The sequence below is a fragment of the Bos taurus genome, chromosome 13, assembly GCF_002263795.3.
Source record: "Bos taurus isolate L1 Dominette 01449 registration number 42190680 breed Hereford chromosome 13, ARS-UCD2.0, whole genome shotgun sequence".
Classification (NCBI taxonomy): Eukaryota; Metazoa; Chordata; class Mammalia; order Artiodactyla; family Bovidae; genus Bos; species Bos taurus.
The window spans coordinates 79,424,235-79,442,638 of record NC_037340.1 but is presented as its reverse complement, the minus strand read 5'-3'; the positions used below and the strand labels follow the sequence as shown (position 1 = coordinate 79,442,638).

General features: G+C 51.0%; 1 protein-coding gene across 2 annotated transcripts in view; it reads left to right on the top strand.

The window, feature by feature from the left end:
• The window catches only part of ATP9A (ATPase phospholipid transporting 9A (putative)), a 123,849-nt gene extending 114,899 nt beyond the window's left edge, over positions 1-8,950 (top strand). For both annotated transcript variants that reach the window (XM_025001333.2, XM_005215070.5), the window contains exons 26-28: positions 571-628; positions 3,073-3,276; positions 4,538-8,950. In XM_025001333.2, coding sequence (XP_024857101.1) covers positions 571-628; positions 3,073-3,276; positions 4,538-4,674 — 399 coding nt within the window. In that variant the 3' untranslated portion in view covers positions 4,675-8,950. The remainder of the gene's footprint in view (positions 1-570; positions 629-3,072; positions 3,277-4,537) is intronic.
• Positions 8,951-18,404: the final 9,454 nt, after the last annotated feature.

Sequence of the window (18,404 nt, the reverse complement as noted above, 5' to 3'; positions counted from 1 at the left end):
TCAGCAGAACGTATAGTATAGACGTGACTCAGATGGTTCAAAGACCTCACCTTTCTGCTGCTTTTAACGTATTTCACACGGACGCTGCACATCTGATGTGAATACACTTGGACTGATGGCTTTCTTTTGAGAGGAAGGCGTGGGGGCTTATCGTTTTCCTTAAACTGTCGTATGCACACACAAAGACTGTTAAACCGTAACACAGATAGGTCAATAGAAAACAAGCCCCTCGTACCTTTTTACAAGCCCCTGACAGTTCTGTTCTGCAGCTGCTCCATGTGCCCCTGGAAATGCTCTTAGGTACCGTCCAGAAAAACCTGTGTGTGTGTGTAATTGCATTTTTTTGTCCTCAAGGAATTTTTAATAAGGAGCAGCTTTATTTCATCTAAAATCACTTCTCTTTAAAAAAAAAAAGTCATTTCTCTAATGCATTTCGATGTGTGTGAGCCACTGTTCCCATGAAAACAGGCAGATTGTCTTGTCTGGCTGGCAGAGGGGCGTCTGAAGGCAGCTGGCGCCCTGGCTGAGCCCCGCCCGCTGACCCACCCTGTCTCTTCCTCTCTCGTTCAGGGACGGCCACTGTCTTACAAGACATTCTTGATATGGGTTTTGATCAGCATCTATCAAGGTAAGGATGGGCGAAACCATCGGCTGTCTTGTGCTCTGGCCTTGGCCTGAGGGTCAAATTTCCTGTGCTGTGTCTGTAGAACATGAAGAGAAAGAGCTAGAATCTTGAGACAGCAGTCAGGAGCGTGGCATTGGGCCCCCGGAAGCCCCCTCTGCAAGTCCTGAGGACGTGGTCGTGGGGCCCAGAGTCACACGTGTGGGGTGGTGCTGCCAGCTGAACTGAGACAAAATCAGAGAAAGAGCTAGTCGCTCAGTCGTGTCCCACGCTTTGTGACCCCATGGACTGTAGCCTGCCAGGCTCCTCTGTCCGTGGGATTTTCCAGGCAAGAACACTGGAGTGAGTTGCCATGCCCTTCTCCTGGGGATCTTCCCCACCCAGAGATAGAACCTGGGTCTCCTGCATTGCACGCAGATTCTTTACGCTTGAACCCCCAGGGGAGCCCAGAGAAAAACGTAACCAATACCAATCAAAGCTTGCCGGGGTGTTGGAGTCACTGTATTAAAAAATGCTTGCTTTCTGGGATGTCCTGATAGGTTTTCTGAGGTCCAGCCTTAGTTTTTTAACAACGTATTTACTTCCGCAGGCTCCAGAGAGGGTCCCTTCAGACTAGAGGCTTTGTGAGATGATTTACCGGAATATGGAAAGGAAATATCAAGCCCTCTTTGTATATACTTTTTTCTCACTCTGTTTAGAATTTCTCTTTACTGGTGTGTTTTGTAATGTATCTGATGTATTTGTACAGTGGGCCTGCTTTCTATGTCTTTCTGCACAGGTACACATGGATAGTTCACAAATACATATTGTCCGTTAGGGATTCATGCTTAGTGATTTTTACTGATGAGGTGATGTGCAGGTAAAAAGTTCAGCAACCATTGCATTTGTTGGTGAGAGGCTGCCCTGTCATTAGAACAGTCTGAAGGGGTCTTTTTGATAGGTGTAGCAAAGTGACGTGTGTGTATCTGGTTGAAGAAAGCAAAGCCAGTGTGAAAGCTCCTAGTACCAGGCAGTGGCCCTTGCCTGCACCCCCGCTACCCCCAGCTCGGTTGTGATAGACTCACCTGAGTTTCGGGGCTTCACAGTCTCCTGGCCCTGCTCTTAAGCAGTGGCCTCACATAGCTAGTGTGTTTGATCCACATGAGACATTGTCTGTTCAGTTCCTGGAATTCTGGATGAAAAGGTGCTTATCTAGACTCTCCCCCACTTTGCTTTCTCTTCTCAGCACGGGTGCAGCATTTTTCGAGTGTCTCTCAGCTGCCTGTTTCTTTGGTGCATGTTTGGGGTGGGTGGGGGAGGTAGAAGAGCCGAAATGTACCATTCACCGTCATAACTCTTTTGAGGTGCCCAGTTCAGCAGTGTTCAGTATATTCCCGTTGCTGTGAAACCAGTCTCCAGAACCTTCTCAGCTTAGAGAACAGAAACTGTGTGATCTGTCCAGCAGCAAACACGCCTTTCCCTCCTCCCCGCAGCTCCTTGGTAATCACTCTTCCCCTCTGTGTCTCTATGAACATGACTACGTCAGCCCTGGTGTCAGTGGATCCCACAGTATCTGTTCTTTAGTGGCTGGCCACGTCTGTCATTTCAAATAAAGTACAAAAACCTCTGTCTCTTGTTGCACCCAGTCCAGATAGTTAGCACCTTCTTCTGCCTCTTTGCCTGTCTTTCCTATCTATCTTTTCCTCTCCCTCCCGGGGATCAACGCTCACTTGCATGTAAGTCAGAAGCAGTGTAGCAGAACTACGGACTTCCCTGGCTGTCCAGCGGTTAAAACTCATGCTTCCAGGGGTGTGAGTGTGATCCCTGGTTGGGCAACTAAGATGCCACACGCTGCGCAGCATGGCCAAAAAATTTAAAAGGAAAAACAAAGGAACATAGGAAACCTAGGATCTGCTGCCTGTCTCTCAAACTCCGTGAAGGCCTCTCATTACCGTCCTTGACCAGACGGTACCCTTCATGTCTAAATGCAGAGGAGAGGGGTCAGGCTGGGCGAGCAGGGGGGCTGCGGGGTTGGCATGAGCCCCTCCCATGCGGACCCCCTCCCCATGCAGACCCTTCAGGCAGACCCCCTCCCCACGTGGACCCCCTCCCCCACGCGGACCCCCCCCCACGCGTACCCCCTCCCATGTGGACCCCCTCCCCATGCGGAACCTCCCCACGCGGACCTCCTCCCACGTGGACCCCCTCCTCATGTGGACCCGCGCCCCACACAGACTCCCCCACGCGGGACCCCCGCCCCACACAGACCCCCCCAGGCAGACCCCCTCCCCCTGTGAACCCCCTCCCCCACGCGGAACCCCTCCCCATGCGGAACCTCCCCACACGGACCCCCTCCCCCACGTGGACCCTCGCCCCACGCGGGACCCCCACGCAGACCCCCCCCACACGGACCTGCGCCCCACGTGGAGCCCCTCCCCACGCGGACCCCCTCACACACGGACCCCCCGCAGGGAGCACCATCATGTACGGGGCGCTGCTGCTGTTCGAATCGGAGTTCGTGCACATCGTGGCCATCTCCTTCACGTCACTCATCCTCACGGAGCTGCTCATGGTGGCCCTGACCATCCAGACGTGGCACTGGCTGATGACGGTGGCCGAGCTGCTCAGCCTGGCCTGCTACGTCGCCTCCCTGGTGTTCCTCCATGAGTTCATCGGTAAGAGCCCCGCCCACCCCCAACGCAGACGCACACAGCCTGCCCATCGGGTGGAGGGGTCTCAACTTGGGAAGGGAGGCGGCCCCTCGTGGCCTGGGCCCTGTGTCCAGCAGGCCTTTGCACTCAGCAGCCCTCCTTGTCTCACTGGCATCCCGTGGGGCAAGGGACCGTTGACAGTCGGCCTCCTGGAACTGAGGCCGGTGGGCGTGATCTCAGTGCTGAGTGTGGTCTTTAAGCCACGCCCCGTGCGCGCTGGCTTAGAAGGGGATCTGTTTAATGTGAGGCCTGTCGGGCTTTCTCCAGGGAGCTGGTCACCGTGCTGGGCTCTGTGGAGCTGCTGCTGCAAGTCAAGCTTGCTGCAGAGCAAGTGACAGTCAGCAGGACTTAACACTGCTCTTGGCTCGAGAAGCTCTGCCTTATCGCAAAGGCATCTTCCATCCTGCCTCTTGTTTATCAGCAAACTGCTCCTTAAAATTTTGATAAAGCAGCATTCCGATGGAAGGTGAAGTCTTAGAACAGTTTCACACTCGCTTGAAAAGCCTCCCTTCGGGTTTTGTGAGCACCTACATGTGCGCTTCAGTGCTTGACTCCGGGGAGTCACAGAGGCTTGCCAGACAAGCCTGCCCCCAGGAGCTTCAGTCATTGCTTTAGACGTGGACCTGCCCTAGGACTGGGCAAGCAGCCCATGGGGGGGCCTTCGGGGTGGCACTTAGTAGGTGCTTACTCAGTGCCCACTGCATTTCCCCAGCTTCTGCTCAAGAGGCAGAGGAGATGCCCCCAGTTCTCCTGGTACTCACTAGCTGTCGCTCCTCTCTCAAAAACCACCTAACCGCAGGGACGACTGTCCTGCAGCCAGGAGGGGATCTCACGCCAGCCCCCCTGCCCCCAAGGTCATGCTCGTCCTGACCAGGGGTCTCCACCCCCTCGTTCCGCCCTCAGACCTGGCTCCAGCTTCTGTGACTATTGCCGAGATGAAGGCAAAAAGCCGCTCCGAAGCAGAACCATGTGTTTGAGTGTCCCTTTCTGCCAGGTTTAGAAAGAAAAACCTCCAGCTGTCAGATTCCAAACCAAAAGCACCTGGAAGGCCCCGCCCCCTCACCCCCCACGCCGTAGTTTTCCTTTCCCAGTTGTTGAAAGTAGCATTTCACGGAAGATCCGGAAGCCGCAGAAGCAGGTCAGAGGGAGGAGGGGAGCGCAGCTGTCCGGCCGATGGCCGGGCGCCCCCTACCCCCGCCCACCGCTGTGCTCTGTCTGCCCGCAGACGTGTACTTCATCGCCACGCTGTCCTTCCTGTGGAAAGTGTCCGTCATCACCCTGGTCAGCTGTCTGCCCCTCTACGTCCTCAAGTACCTGCGACGACGGTTCTCGCCTCCCAGCTACTCGAAGCTCACGTCCTAGGCCGAGCGCGGGAGGGGACCCCGGGCTGCGCACACGCCTGGCGGGCAGAGTCCAAGCCGCTTCCTGTTGACCTCCACCCGGGGACTGTGCGGGCCCGCCGCCGAGGCTCTGGGCTTCTGCGGAGCCGTGGCCTGGCACACGCAGGAGGCAGGCGCCCGAGGGCCCCCACAGGCCTGTCTGAGCCCCTGGCGGTTCACGGAGGACTGAACGTGACTCTGAAACCCCGTGGCCCAGCCAAGAGGTTGGCCCGTGCGTCGCCATGCAGGCTTCCTTACGACTTGAATTTCGTTGTCCTGTGCTAAAAGTTTCTGTCCAGTTGAAAACTGTAGAGGGTTTCTTGTTGTTGTTTTAAACCATCCCAACATGTGTGCACTTTTTACATTTTTCTGCCCTTAAGATAACTGGTTTCAGAGAAAGATAGAGCTCCTGGTGTCGGTTTAGGGGAAAAGACGGTGCTGTTTGGTTAAAAAAGTTCAGCAGACAGTAATCTAAGTTTTGAAACGCTAAATATCCTCTCGAAGGCAGCCTGGCTTGTTGAAACGGCTCTGGATTCCTGGAATTACAAAAAAGCTGTGAGAAGGGAGTGAGAGAGGCACGTTATCCTTCCCCCAGCTCAGCGTCTACAGCCCCGGCGTTCACGTTAACATCACCTACCACCTCGTAAAGAATTTCAAAAGTGTTATCTTGCTTCGTTTGGACCTGGTAACAATTACAAAGCCCGTGGCTATCTGAGGACACCCTGGGACTTTGTTCTTTTTCAGCAGGAAACGTGCCACTGGGCGGCCCCTCGATGTGCCGACAGCGTGACAAGAGACTCAGCTAATTCTTTAGACAACGTCGCACATGTGGCTCAGACCCTCCGAGTCCGAAGTGGAAAGGTCAGGGACAGGAGTCTTGACGTCCACAGGAGTCTGTTTCCAGTTAGGAGGGATTGCTGAGGATGCAGCGACAAAGGGGGACGTGTCTTAGCATGTTGCGGGTCATCGGTGGCAGCTTTGAGTGAGAAGCCTGGGGTGGGGGAAGGCCTGGGCTGCAGCTCTGCAGTCAGGGCTTGCTTGTACTGCCTCCGGATTTCAAGGGAAGCTTGCTCAAAGGCAGCCGCGAGTGGAGATTCCTCTCCCCAACCAGGGTGGGGCCCTTGCGCGACTGTTTCTTATAAAGCCATGGCTTCTGGTTTCAGAGGAAGAAGAGACTTTGTGAGCGCTGGCCGTGGCCCGGCAAAGCTTTCTTGGGTTTTCAAGTCTCCCTCCAGAAGCCACATGTGCGTGCCAGAAGGGTTAGGTTGGTGGATCTGCAAGAGCTGATCGTGCTTGAGATCTTAGATTTGTGATAAATTCTTTCTGACTGTGTCCCCTCCAGCTCTTTGGCCTGGTTCTTCTTGTGCTTCAGAAGTGTAAGTTACGGCCACCCCTCCACGGGTAAGCCCGCCCTTGGATTGCGGGGACACCAGGTCCTTGCGTTTGGACCGCTGATACACTGATGTGTTTCCGTTGCCCTCTTAAAACTTTATAGAATGACAGTAAGTTGCAGGCGTTGCTAAATTGACTATGACATCACTTCTATTTTTGTTTCCAAGATTCTGCAGTTTTGTGAGATTTTTCCCATTCTGTCCCAGCCATGTCTGCCCCACAGGAAATAAATGTTGCATTAAATGAATGGTTATTTAGGAAGAAGATCTTGCTCCAAAACTTTGAGAAAGGATGAGCCAGTCTGACGTCTTTGCTGGGTGATTTTATGTGGTTTCAGAGGTGGGACGGGAGGAAGGTATGCTCAGCGTTCTCGCACCTGTCTGTCTGTCTGGAAGTCAGCCCTGTCGACTCAGGAGTCTGAAGGTCCTTCTCCCCTTTCTCAAACCCTGACCTTGACCTTGTTCACAGACAGGTGATGGCTTCCACAGGAAGGTCTCCTGGAACCCTCAGTAGGAAATGTTTAGATTAACAGCAGAGATGGGGAATGAAGATGGTCTCTTTGGATTTTTTTTTTACTTCCCAACTTTGATCGAGGTGCTTGAGTTGACTTGACTGAACTCCTTACTGGCATCTGAGAGGGAGAAAGGGTCGAGGGGAGTGGAGGAAGCGGTGCCCGGAGGTCGCACATGCTGTTTTGTGCTGTGCACAAACCCGCTTGCTCAGTCTGTCGACCACACCCCGGTGGAGGCAACCAAGAGCTGAGGATCCAATGTGCGAGTGGAGATGGGAGACCGTGGCCACCTCAGAGAGCTGCCCTGCCGGCAGGCAGCCTGTTCCCACCACCTGCAGGAGTGCCGAGTGTCTAGGAAAACATACACCCACTTCTCAAATGCTGGAGACCCGCAGGGTGGGAGCCATGAGTCAGCTGAGGGTACTGGATCCTGACCTGCACACATCAGACGTAATCCTATAGAGCCAGTGCACACGGGCGCTTCCCGGCTTAGCCTCTCTGTGGGCAGAAGACAAGGACAGAAGCAAAACCCCCCATTTTACAGGAAGCTCCTGAGTCATAAACCTGAAGCATAAGAATTCTGTTCACCACCTGGGAAGGAATTTAGGAAGCGCCGTTGACAGCTTGGAGAGGTCCCTTCACCTTGGAACTCAGTGGCCCCAAGTCTCCCACAGCCAGTTTGATTGGAAGCCAGAGGACGCCCCCCCCACCCCCTCCCCGGCACACAGGCACAGTGCTGTTTAAAGACTTTCCTTCAAAGTTTAACAAAAAAAAATGACACCTCCTCCTGCCCTGCAACAATACTAGATATTTCTTTTGTTATTGATGATGATTTTTCTTGTCTTTTTTGGCGATGGTGGTCTGCGTAGGCAGGTGAGCACTCCGTTTGGTGTGTCTTTTCCCTCCTCCGTTCCCTCCTCTCTTTCTCCAGGGGAATGACCCTACGAGCTTCTCTGGCTTGAGTGACTTCCTGTCTCAGCCTGCCTTGATGCCCGTTTTGAGAGCCTGTATGCCCCCGTGTGCGTTCCCAGTGGTGCTTGGTGAGGCTGGCCACACTGACTCGGGCTGCTTGGGGCAAAGGACGTTTCCCCGAAGCGAAGAAGGGCAAGCCAGGCAGCACCTACACTTTGGAGCAGGACCATCTGTTTACAGCCACCCGGAGCTGGGAGGCCGAGAGCTGAGATTGCTCCTGCTTCATTGTATCCAGATCCCAGACTGACTTTCCTAGCGAAACCCTTTTCTGTAGCAGTGATGTTAAATGCCAGCGTCTGCTTACCCTTTTCCCCGTATGGTTTCTGCTGAAAATTTAGACTATGCTGACAGTACTTTTGAATGTATTTTGAGCTTTTGTGCTCACTGGGAACTGACACGATCATGCCTATTTTTCCTTCCCCAGACTTTTGCTTTCATACTTTTGTTTTGTTTTTCCAAGGGTGGGGATGGAACGCCCTTGAGCACTTATGGGGCAGCATTTTAAACCTCCGCCGAAATTGCAAATGGGACCTATATGTTCTTCTGCCCCATCCTTTTTAAGGCCAACGCCCATCAGCCACTTTTATCTTTGGCCTTTTTTGCGTGTTTGGAATGTGTGTGTGTGTGAGCGCATGACGTCACCTCAAGTGTTTGAAAGACGTTCGTGGTTTTCACCGTGTTAGAATCCTGTCAGTCATGGTTTTCTTTTTCATTAAGAAATATGCAAGGAGCTTTGCAAAGGCAACAGACTTTATTTCTCTCACCTTCTTTTAACGTAAAGCACTTTTTTTGGTCGTTTATATATACTTCTTAGGAAATAGTCCCATGAATTATGTCCACTCTCTCTTAGGAAAACGTGTGTATGTTACGCTTTTGTGTGCAACCCAGTAGCACGGGGGCGGTGTGGCGGCGCTCGGGGATTTGCAGGATCTTCTCCAGCCAGCACCTTGCGCCCGGAGTCTGGTCTTCTCCATCACAGTGTGGCTGGAGGCACTGTCTGTCGGTGTTGCTGGGCAATGTCTGTGAATATTGTATTTGTTGGGGGGCAGCTGGGGAGGGGGCATGGTATTTGCAAAAAAAAAAAAAAAATTGTGGCTCATTTATTGCTCTGTTGTCATGGGTCTGACTGAATTCCTCTAGGGCTCCTTGACTTCCTCATTAGTAGATTATCTGTAACCCTCACGGCAGATATTCACCAGGACAGCGTTTTTTGATTAGAGAGGAGCTCTGGTACAGAACTTGAATTTAGCAGAAACTCCCAGATGATTTACATTCTTGATCCCGTGATGACACACATGTGATCCTGCGTGATTCTGAACGGTTCTGTTTTCATTGTGTGCCAGCGTGGCCCGTTACTGTTGCCCAATAAAGCTTGTGTACTTTATGCCTTCGGGGATCATTTTAATTTGTGCGGAAACATGAAATTCTGGTGTCAGAATGAGAGCTTTTTATGAGAATGCTATTTTGTGTGTGTCTTGTGGTACATAGAAAGTAAAGAGCTTTTTCTCTGGGTAAAGAACTATCTCAATTTCAGCAAAAAAAAAACCCCACAAATCCATGCATTATTTATTATTCTGTACTGTTGCCTATTCCAGACATGTTAGAACTTTAAAAAATGATCTCTGTTAAAAAAGGCAAACATTCATGATTCATATTTTATTTATACCCACAGTCTTTGATTGCTTTGAGTATGTTTTATTGGGGGCTTCCCTGGTGGCTCAGTGGTAAAGAATCCGCCTGCTGATGCAGAATACATGGGTTCAATCCCTGAGTCAGGAAGATCCCCCGGAGGAGAAAATGGCAACTCATTCCAGTATTCTTGCCCGGAAAATCCCATAGACAGAGGAGCCTGGCGGGCTACATACAGTCTATGGAGTCACAAAGAACCAGACACAGCTGAGCAACCAACCAACCACCTTTTGTTAAGTGACAGAAGATTCAGGATCACAGTCACTTAAGTTTTAGGGAAAAGAGGTTTTGAAGCTATTGTGTAGAATGCAGAGGACATTGTGTTTCATTCAACATGTTTGTCAACCAGGGGCGATTTTGTCCTGCAGGGGACATGGGCAATGTCTGAAGTCATTTTTGGTTGTCACAGCTTGGGGGGTGTGCTCCGCTGGGATCCGGCGAGGACCCTGCAGGGACGCTGCAGGTCACCCTCCATGTCACCGGGCAAGCCCACCCACCACAGAGGATCACCCAACCCAGCGTCCGAAGTGTTGAGGCTGAGAAACCCATGCGCATCCTGCACACGTCAGTTCTGCCCTCTGTAGGAGCCTTCATTTCCAGAGGAGCCCAGCAGTATAAACTCCTTGTCTCAAGAAGCCGGTTAGCATCCAACGGGCCAAATGTTTTAATTAGCAGCTCTTAGCAGTGCAGGCTGCTGGTGTCCTCTCGCTGGCTGTCAGCTGAAAGGGCCGTTCTCAGCTTACGGATTAGAGAGGGGATTGTACATTAGCTGTGCCCCCGTCAGCGGCGGCTCCCTGGGCCCATGGGGGACGCATGCGCTCCAGGGCAGAGGGACGGTACTTTTCCTAACCGCGTGCGGTCGATGTAAAGGCTTCAGACCACACTTGCCTGCTGTGAAATTCCATGACCGTGCAGGCACTGCTCCCGCCGCGCCGCTAGAGGGCACCTGAGGATCAAAAGACCTTTCTATTTCCTGTTTTCACCAGCCCGCCGGGCCCTCCATACCCGACTGTTGTTTCAAGATGCTGCTTTCATAGCTTCAGAATTTTATTTCATGGCCAACGGCTCCCTTAAAAACAGACATTTCTTTTTATGTTGTTGACCGGACTGTTTTGCTGGACTTAGCTTGAAAAAAAAAAAAAAAACAACCCAGCAAGATGGGAGCAGGGTGAGATGAATATTTATTTGATCTCGTATATTTGCATTTTTGAATAATTGGCAACTGGGAAGCCTTGCCCTCCTCGCTGCTCTTCGGGCTAATAAGGTTTAGAGACGAAATGTTCCATCACCCCAAGTACTTTAGCTGTTTTTGTTATGAAACTTTTCAGGGTGACATGAAACCCTGCGGTATTTGTGAGCTGATCTGTAAATGATGGATTTGCTCACCTCAAAATAGAACTGTAGTCGCTCCAGACTTTCCACAAGTCGGAGCACAGTAACAGAATTCATTCAGGACTTGCTAATTTCCTACTTTAAATGGGTTACATAACAGAGCGTCCCGCCTTCTCGCCTCTCAAAACTGCCCATGAAGTGATGGTGAGATGTATCGTTAAAAGCTAGAAATAGCTTTGCTAAACTCTGGGAAAAAGATGAGTTTGTTGTTTTTTTTTTTTCCTTCTAATATTCCCCCCTTCCCTTTTCTCATCCAAACATTGCATAATGTTAAAAAAAAAAAAAAAGTCAAATCTTTCCGTGGGATTTAATTTCGTTCTCCATGTGGCTGTGGTCGGAGGGGTAACTTAAGTACTTTGGGGGCTGGCAGATTTTTGGAGGGTCACGCACTCCCGGATCGGTTTTCATCTGAAGCTTTAGCAGAGAAAGACACCCGATCCTGGGGTTTTTCCCCTTCCCTTCCCCCCGCCTTTTGTGGATGAGTTATCTACAACGTAGCATCTTTTCAGAAAGCCTGCCTTCTCATAGGCATGCCAGAGTAAAGCCACACTCCACTTTCCATATTGAGGTTTTGATTTTGAAATGGATTTGCCTTAAAATTTGGGGTAATTGGATCATATGTAAAGTCCCCAGCCCCACAACGTACGTTCAGTGACCAGCCAGGTCTCATATCTTGGAACTCAACCTGCAGGTTCTTTTGCTTACGTCGGGAGTTTGGTGTTTCCAAGAGATTTAAGAACTTTTTTTTTTTTCCCCCTTTTATTGGGTCTAGATAAACCCAGGAATATATATTATTTTACTTCCTTCCAGAAAGATTGCCGAATCCAAAAATGAGGGATCAGAGTTGTGTGGAATATACTGATATTTTAATTCATTCTTTTGCTAAATATTTACTGAGCACCTACTATGTGCTGGGTACTGTTCTTTGGGCTGGAGGCACAGGGGAGAACAAGATGGATAATCCCTGCCCTCGTAATGATTATCGTCTTCTGTGTGGGAGACATGGGACATGCAGATACAGACTCCAGTGTCCTCTAAAGAAAGCAGGGCGAAGGGGAGACAGAGGGATGATCTGGTATAAGTAAGGAGAGAGGAAGTGATGGGTCAGAGAAGAGCCCTTCGGGGTGGACTGCTGGCACAGAAGCCTGAAGGATGGGAGGAAAGGAACTGGGGGAAGTGGTGTTCAAGTAGCAGGGTGTGCAAAGGCCCTGGGGTTGAAAAGGCTGAGTGTGTTGGAGGAGCAGAAAAGAGGGCGCATGGCCAGGGTGCTGAGATGAGGGCGGGGAGGCAGATGTGCCCCCCACCCCCGTCCATGGCATCCAGACTGAGTGCTATGAGAACCAAGCAAGCGTGTTAAAGTTGGCTCGTGAGTGTGTCAGAAGCTGAACTGTGTCCGAGGGGCCCACTGACCCATCCCTGCCTGTCTCTGTCTCCACCTCTGTGTTCCAAGGGGGTTCCGGTGAGACCATTCCCACTGGAGTCAGCCCTCGCCCATGCCGACTTTCTGCATGACTTCACTGGCATGAGCAACACTAACTCTTACATAAGGGGGAGAAGAAGCTGGTCCTTGGCTGAAGTTTCCTCTTGCTTTTCCAGCAAATACTACAAAGGGTCTCTGTTCAGCCCCGCCTGGGGTGCTGTGAGCAGAGCTGATTGTTGTCAGGCAAGCCCTGGAAAGCCGGCCACCCCTGATGGAGAAGGTGAGGCTGAAGGAAGAACCAGTAGAAGGGACTTAACTGGGTCACGTTCTCTGAAGCTGCCGCATTTCTTGAGTGTGCCCATTTGGGCTGGATTTCGAAGAGGAAGCCCTTTGCAGTCATGAACTGCGTGCGGGAACCCAGGCTGTGTTCAAATTCCTCCTGAAGAAAGAAATAATAACGAGAAACAGGCTGTGGAAAAGAATGTAGTTAGTGTCTTAAAGATGGGCAAATATTCATTCTCATTTGTCCCTTTATGTGAAACAGATTTTTTAAAAGGCAATTGGAGTAGCTAACAACATCCAGAGCCCTGCTGATTCGAGTGGGGCTGAGGGTGGGGGCTCCCCTCGGCCCACACGACTAATCAGACCCAAGAAAAGAGGTGAGCTGATTAGCCTGGAAGTTGCACAGGAATTCTTCAAAGATGCGGCCAGTAATTAGAGTGTAAGATGCTGCTCGCTATGCACATAACTTAGCATAATTTTATTAGGCAGCTCATCACCACCAGAATTAAAGAAAATCAAGCCAGAAAAAAAAAAAAAAACCCGCTCGCCAGGCAGCCTGATGCAGACGTGGAGACTCCCGCTCCAAAACAGCTTCATGCTTGAGAGACACCAGGGGAAACACCACCTTTCTTCTGGGCCTGATGGTGGGCGGGAGGAGAATGAATGCAACGGCCTTTCAGGGGATGGGCTGGAATTCGGTGGGGGGGCGGGCAGCAAAGGGCACCATGCCCTGGACACAGCTGGGATGAGACAGACCCGAATACCCATCCCCACACCTACTGAGTGAACCGAGGCTGATGCCTTAAGTTCTCTGAGCTTCAGTTCCTTGCCTGCTATTAGGAATGGGAGCCCCACCTGTGAGGCCAGCCTCGAGGCTCAGGACACAGCTGTGGTCTTCATTCCAAGCGGAGGGCGGGCTACAGATAGAGGATTGGGTGTCTCTTCCAAGCTCCAAGTCCTTCACAGAAATGGGCTACTGTGCATGTTTTCTTCCCAACCTTGAGGTCACCTGTGTGGATAGAGGTTTTGAAAGATTTCAGACTCTGGGCACAGAGGTCATATCCCGCCTTGACTCTCGCCACGCCTTCCTTGACTTCACAGGTGCTTTCCCTTCAGAAGGCCCTGCTCTGAGCGGCCCCTCTTCCCCGACCCACTCCTTCCAAGACGCAGTACTCGGCATAGGACGCCCACCTGCCCGCCTTGCGCGGGGCTGACCTGGACATCCCTGCCCGGGGCTCACACCCCTGCAGGACTGGGGGTAGATGGAGCCAAAGAGGATGTCCCCCAGGCTCTACAGACTCAGCAACTTGGGGTGGAGAATGAGAGTGGATCAGTCATTGGATTGGCAAGTCATTTAACACATTTTTTTTTAACATGAAAACAGATTAATAGAGCAGAGGGCAAAATCTGCTTGAGTTTGAAAAAATAAACCAGGAGACTTGAGAGAAGTGAAGGGGAGTGGGTGACGGGAGCCCATGCTGGGGTGCTTCCTCCTGGGCTGGGCTCTTGAGGGTCGTGGAGGGGCGGCTCGGGAGGGACTGACTTCCGGTTTCGTCCTCAGCCAGCCCAGGACCTGGCCCGTGGCGAGGGTTCCATAAACCTTTGTGACTTTGAGTTTGCTTTTTTGTGGTGGTAAAACTTACCCAAAGTGTACCATTTTAAACCTTTTAAAGTGTACGGTTCGGTGGCGTTAAGTCATCGAGCTGTTGTTTTTTGTTTTTATTGGGATGTAGCTGATTTACAGCGTGGTGGTCCCCGAGTTTTAAGAGTGAGCTCTGGAAGATTCAGGAACCGGACGCGAAAAAAGTGGGCCTTGCTGTGTTGTGGCGTTTTACGGTTGAAAGTGCTTTCCCACCTGTTCCTGCTTCTGTGATCGGGAGGTGGTGGTACCCTCATTTTGCAGATGAGAAAAGTGTCGTTGAAAGAGACTACGGTTGAAGCCGGGCCACCGAACAACACAAGTATTCACAGCACTGTTCACAGGCGCCATAAAGGGGAAGCACTCCAGCCGTCCATCGGCTGATGAACGGGTGAACGAGACGTAGTGTGTCCATCGCTAGGGAATGCTATCCAGCCTTAAAAAGGAGCGAGGCTCTGACACGGCACGACCTGGTGGACCTCGAGAACACTGCCGACTGAAATACACCAGTCACTACAGGCCACACAGGGCTTCCCCGGCGGCTCAGCTGGTAAAGAGTCCGCCTGCAACGCGGGAGACCCTGGTTCAATTCCTGGGACGGGAAGATCCGCTGGAGAAAGGATAGGCTACCCACTCTAGTATTCTTGGGCTTCCCTGGTGACTCAGCTGGTAAAGAGTCCGCCTGCAACGCGGGAGACCGTGGTTCAATTCCTGGGTCGGGAAGATCCGCTGGAGAAAGGATAGGCTACCCACTCCAGTATTCTTGGGCTTCCCTGGTGGCTCAACGGGTAAAGAATCCACCCGCAATGCGGGAGGCCTGGGTTCGATCCCTGGGTCGGGAAGATCCGCTGGAGAAAGGATAGGCTACCCGCTCCAGTATTCTTGGGCTTCCCTGGCGACTCAGCTGGTAAAGAATCCACCTGCAATGCGGGAGGCCTGGGTTCTATCCCTGGGTCGGGAAGATCCGCTGGAGAAGGGAAAGGCTACCGGCTCCAGTATTCTGGCCTGGAGATTTCCATGGACTGCTAAGTCCATGGGGTTGCAAACAGGACACAGCTGAGCGACTTTCACTTTCATAGGCCACAGATTGTGTGATTCCGTAGTTATATGGAAAGTCCAGAAGGGGCAACTCTCTAAAGACAGAAAGACGGTCGGAAGGTGGGGGTGACTTTTAATGGGTGTCTTATGTTCTAAAATTCGATTGTGATGATGGTTGTACCTACACTAAAACATTAATTATACACCATATGGGGGTGTGTAACTTCTATTATATTTTCTAGTATATAACGTGTGTCAATTCTGCAAAAAAACAGAAAAGCCAAGCCCTGCCAAACTGTGCCCAGAGCGGCTGCGCCGGTTTCCCATTCCACAGCAGCAGGGGGGCTCCGGCTGCTCCGTGTCTTCGGCGGCACTTGCTGTTGCCCCTTCATTTTGTCATTCCGATAGACGTGTGGTGGTCTCTCTTCATCGTTTTTAACTGTATGTTCCTAACGGTTGACAACATCGAACATCTTTTCATCTGCTTGGTTGCCACCCACGTCTTCTTTGGTGAAACGTTCCTGTTTTCTCCTTGTTGAATTCTGAGAATTCTTTGTGTGTTCCATATGGAAGTATATTGTTGATTATGTGACCTGCAAAAAATGTTTGCCCACCTGTAGCTTGTCACGTCATTGGCTTTGTCGTCAGTATTGCTCATCCTAGCCACTCTGGGGGGCGGTGCATGGTGGCATCTCACTGTGGTTCTAATTTACGTCAGATCATTTCTTAGCCTGGTGTGTGGGGTCTTGGTTCAACAGCAGCTCTGGTTTTGTGCAAAGTGCTTTATATACAGAACCTTTCTGAAGAGGGAGAGACTGTCATTATCTTTTCTACCAGCAAGGTTTGAAGAGATTCCGTGACTGGCTCAAGGTCACACAGGTCCTAGTTAAGAGATGGGGAAGGATAGGAACTCAGGTCTGTTGTCTTAAAGACAGCTGCCTGCTTGGAGCTATAATCCCCTTTAACCCTCAACTTCAGGCTCCTGGTAAAACGAACAGCCTGACTTCTGTCCAACAAGCTGCATTCTGTAATGCTTGTCGTGAGAGGTGGAGAAACGCCAGCGAGGACGACGCATGCCCTGTTTATCTGACTCCCGTCATTCCCAGGGACCCTTCTCACCTCCACCCCTGACATAGCAGCCCCCAGGAAGTTGCCACATCCTCTGGCTGCTGTCATTGTGGCTGTCCCCACCTTCTAATTATGAGCAGAGTCAGCCCTGAGATGGGGTAGAGGTCTCAAGTCATGAGTCATCTCAGGGGTGTTGTCATAAGGAAGAGATCCCCTGGGGTGTCGAAGGGTGCCATTCAACGTTCACGAGCGCCTGTTGGATGCCAGGCAGCTTCTGGGCCCTGGGGATGTGACATTCATGGCCCCCCCTCTGAAGGAGCTTTTGTCTTATTTGGAGGAGAAACAAGCATCACTAAATCTTTGATCAGATATCCCTTCTCAGAGAGGTCTTTCCTGACCACCATGTCTAACTTCCCCTGTAGCTCCCTGACACTTTGCCATGCTCAGTAGCTCAGGCGTGTGACCCCATGGACTGTAGCCCGGCAGGCTCCTCTGCCTGTGGGATTCTCCAGGCAAGAATACTGGAGTGGGTTGCCATGCCCTCCTCCAGGGGATCTTCCTGACCCAGGGATCGAACCTGTGTCTCCTGCATTGGCAGGCGGATTCCTTACCCATTCAGCCACCTGGGAAGCCCCTCCTTACCCCTTACCCTGCTGTATTTGTCCTCAGGCACTTAGGACTATTAGAGCCTTTTTTTTTTTGATTGTTTTCTTTGTTTTTTCCCCCAGTATTGCCCACTAAAATGTATGCTCTTGACTTATTTGCTATTCTGAGTACCTAGAAAAAGGTCACACACAGTGAGTGTTCAATAAATGTGGAGTGAATACGTGAAGTAAGCAAATAAGGTAACTGCATTTTGCAACGATGACTGTGATGAAATTCAATCAGGGTATCATTAGGGAGACTGGAGTGGGGTAGGGGTGAGGGGATAAGGACTGTATATAGCTATCTCAGACTTGGTGGCCAGGGAAAGGTGAATTTTGAGCTTGAATCTGAGAGTTGAAAGGAACCAGGATTCCTAGGTATGAGAAATAAGAGTATTGGAGGCAGAGGAAAAGCATGTGCAAATGCCCTGTGGCAGGAAGTTCTCAGGGTGTTGAGGGAGAAAAAGAGGAGCCGTGGCCCCTGCGCTGATGAGTGGCAGGAAGTGAGTATTGTTATCTGGTAGAAAGGCATCCGTTTACCGCCCTGGGGCTGTCTCCACCAGGCCGGAGCTCATGGCCTTCTGACCTTTCCTGGCCAGCTTAGACAATGGACCTGCTGAAATTTCCATAGACCGAAATGTCAAGGATGTGGCTCATACCCCGGACCACATTGCTTGCCCCAGGTATGACTGATTTTTTTTTTCTCCAGGTCCAGGGTTGTGGCTTTTGGTAGCTGGATCAAACCATGAGAAAGCTCTTGATTCTTGAGAGAATATCCACTGGGCTCAGGAGATGCCTCTCACAAAAGAAACTTCTGTGAACCACATGGCTTTCAAATGGGGCTGAGTGTGCTGTGTCTTCCACCTGTTTTGTCTCATTGAGTCCTCACAGTAACTGTGTGGTTGGAATTAAACTCCTCTGACAGATAAGGAGAGCAAGGTACACTTATACTCCAGACCTGGCTTATTAACTCCCTGTGAAATGCTGGGCAGAATGATATGCTCTGAGCCTGAGGGTTTTCATCCATGCGTGTACATGCTGTTTGTTTAGTCTCTTAAGTCGTATCCGACTCTTTTGCAACCCCATGGACTGTAGCCCGCCAGGCTCCTTTGTCCATAGGCGTTCCCAGACAAGAATACTGGAGTGGGTTGCCATTTCCTTCTCCAAGTGATCTTCCCGACCCAGGGATCAAACCCACATTTCCTGCACTGGCGAGCGGATTTTTTTTTTTTTTTAACCACTGAGCTACCTTGGAAACCTGAGTGTATGCATGCCTAGTCCCTAATTGATAACGCTTGTTGGGAGAAATAAATGTATTGATATATGGGAGGTGGCCAGTATGGCGCATGAACACATAAAGCCATCCTGTATCAGTTACAGCTCCATGTTTGCATACAACCAAAATCAGCGGTGGCAAAGCTTAGCCAAGAATTGGGGGAGGGAGGATTTATTGTCAGACTGGAGCTTGGGCTTGGAACAGACAGAACCAGGATATGCTGGGATACAGCTAGCAGGAGCTAATCCACCTACAGTCAGGTTACTGCAGCTTGTTTTATCACCTCTGGCTTTATTTAATCCATCAATAGACATGAGTCAATGGACATGAGTTTGAGCAGGTTCCAGGAGTTAGTGATGGACAGGGAAGCCTGGCGTGCTGCAGTCCATG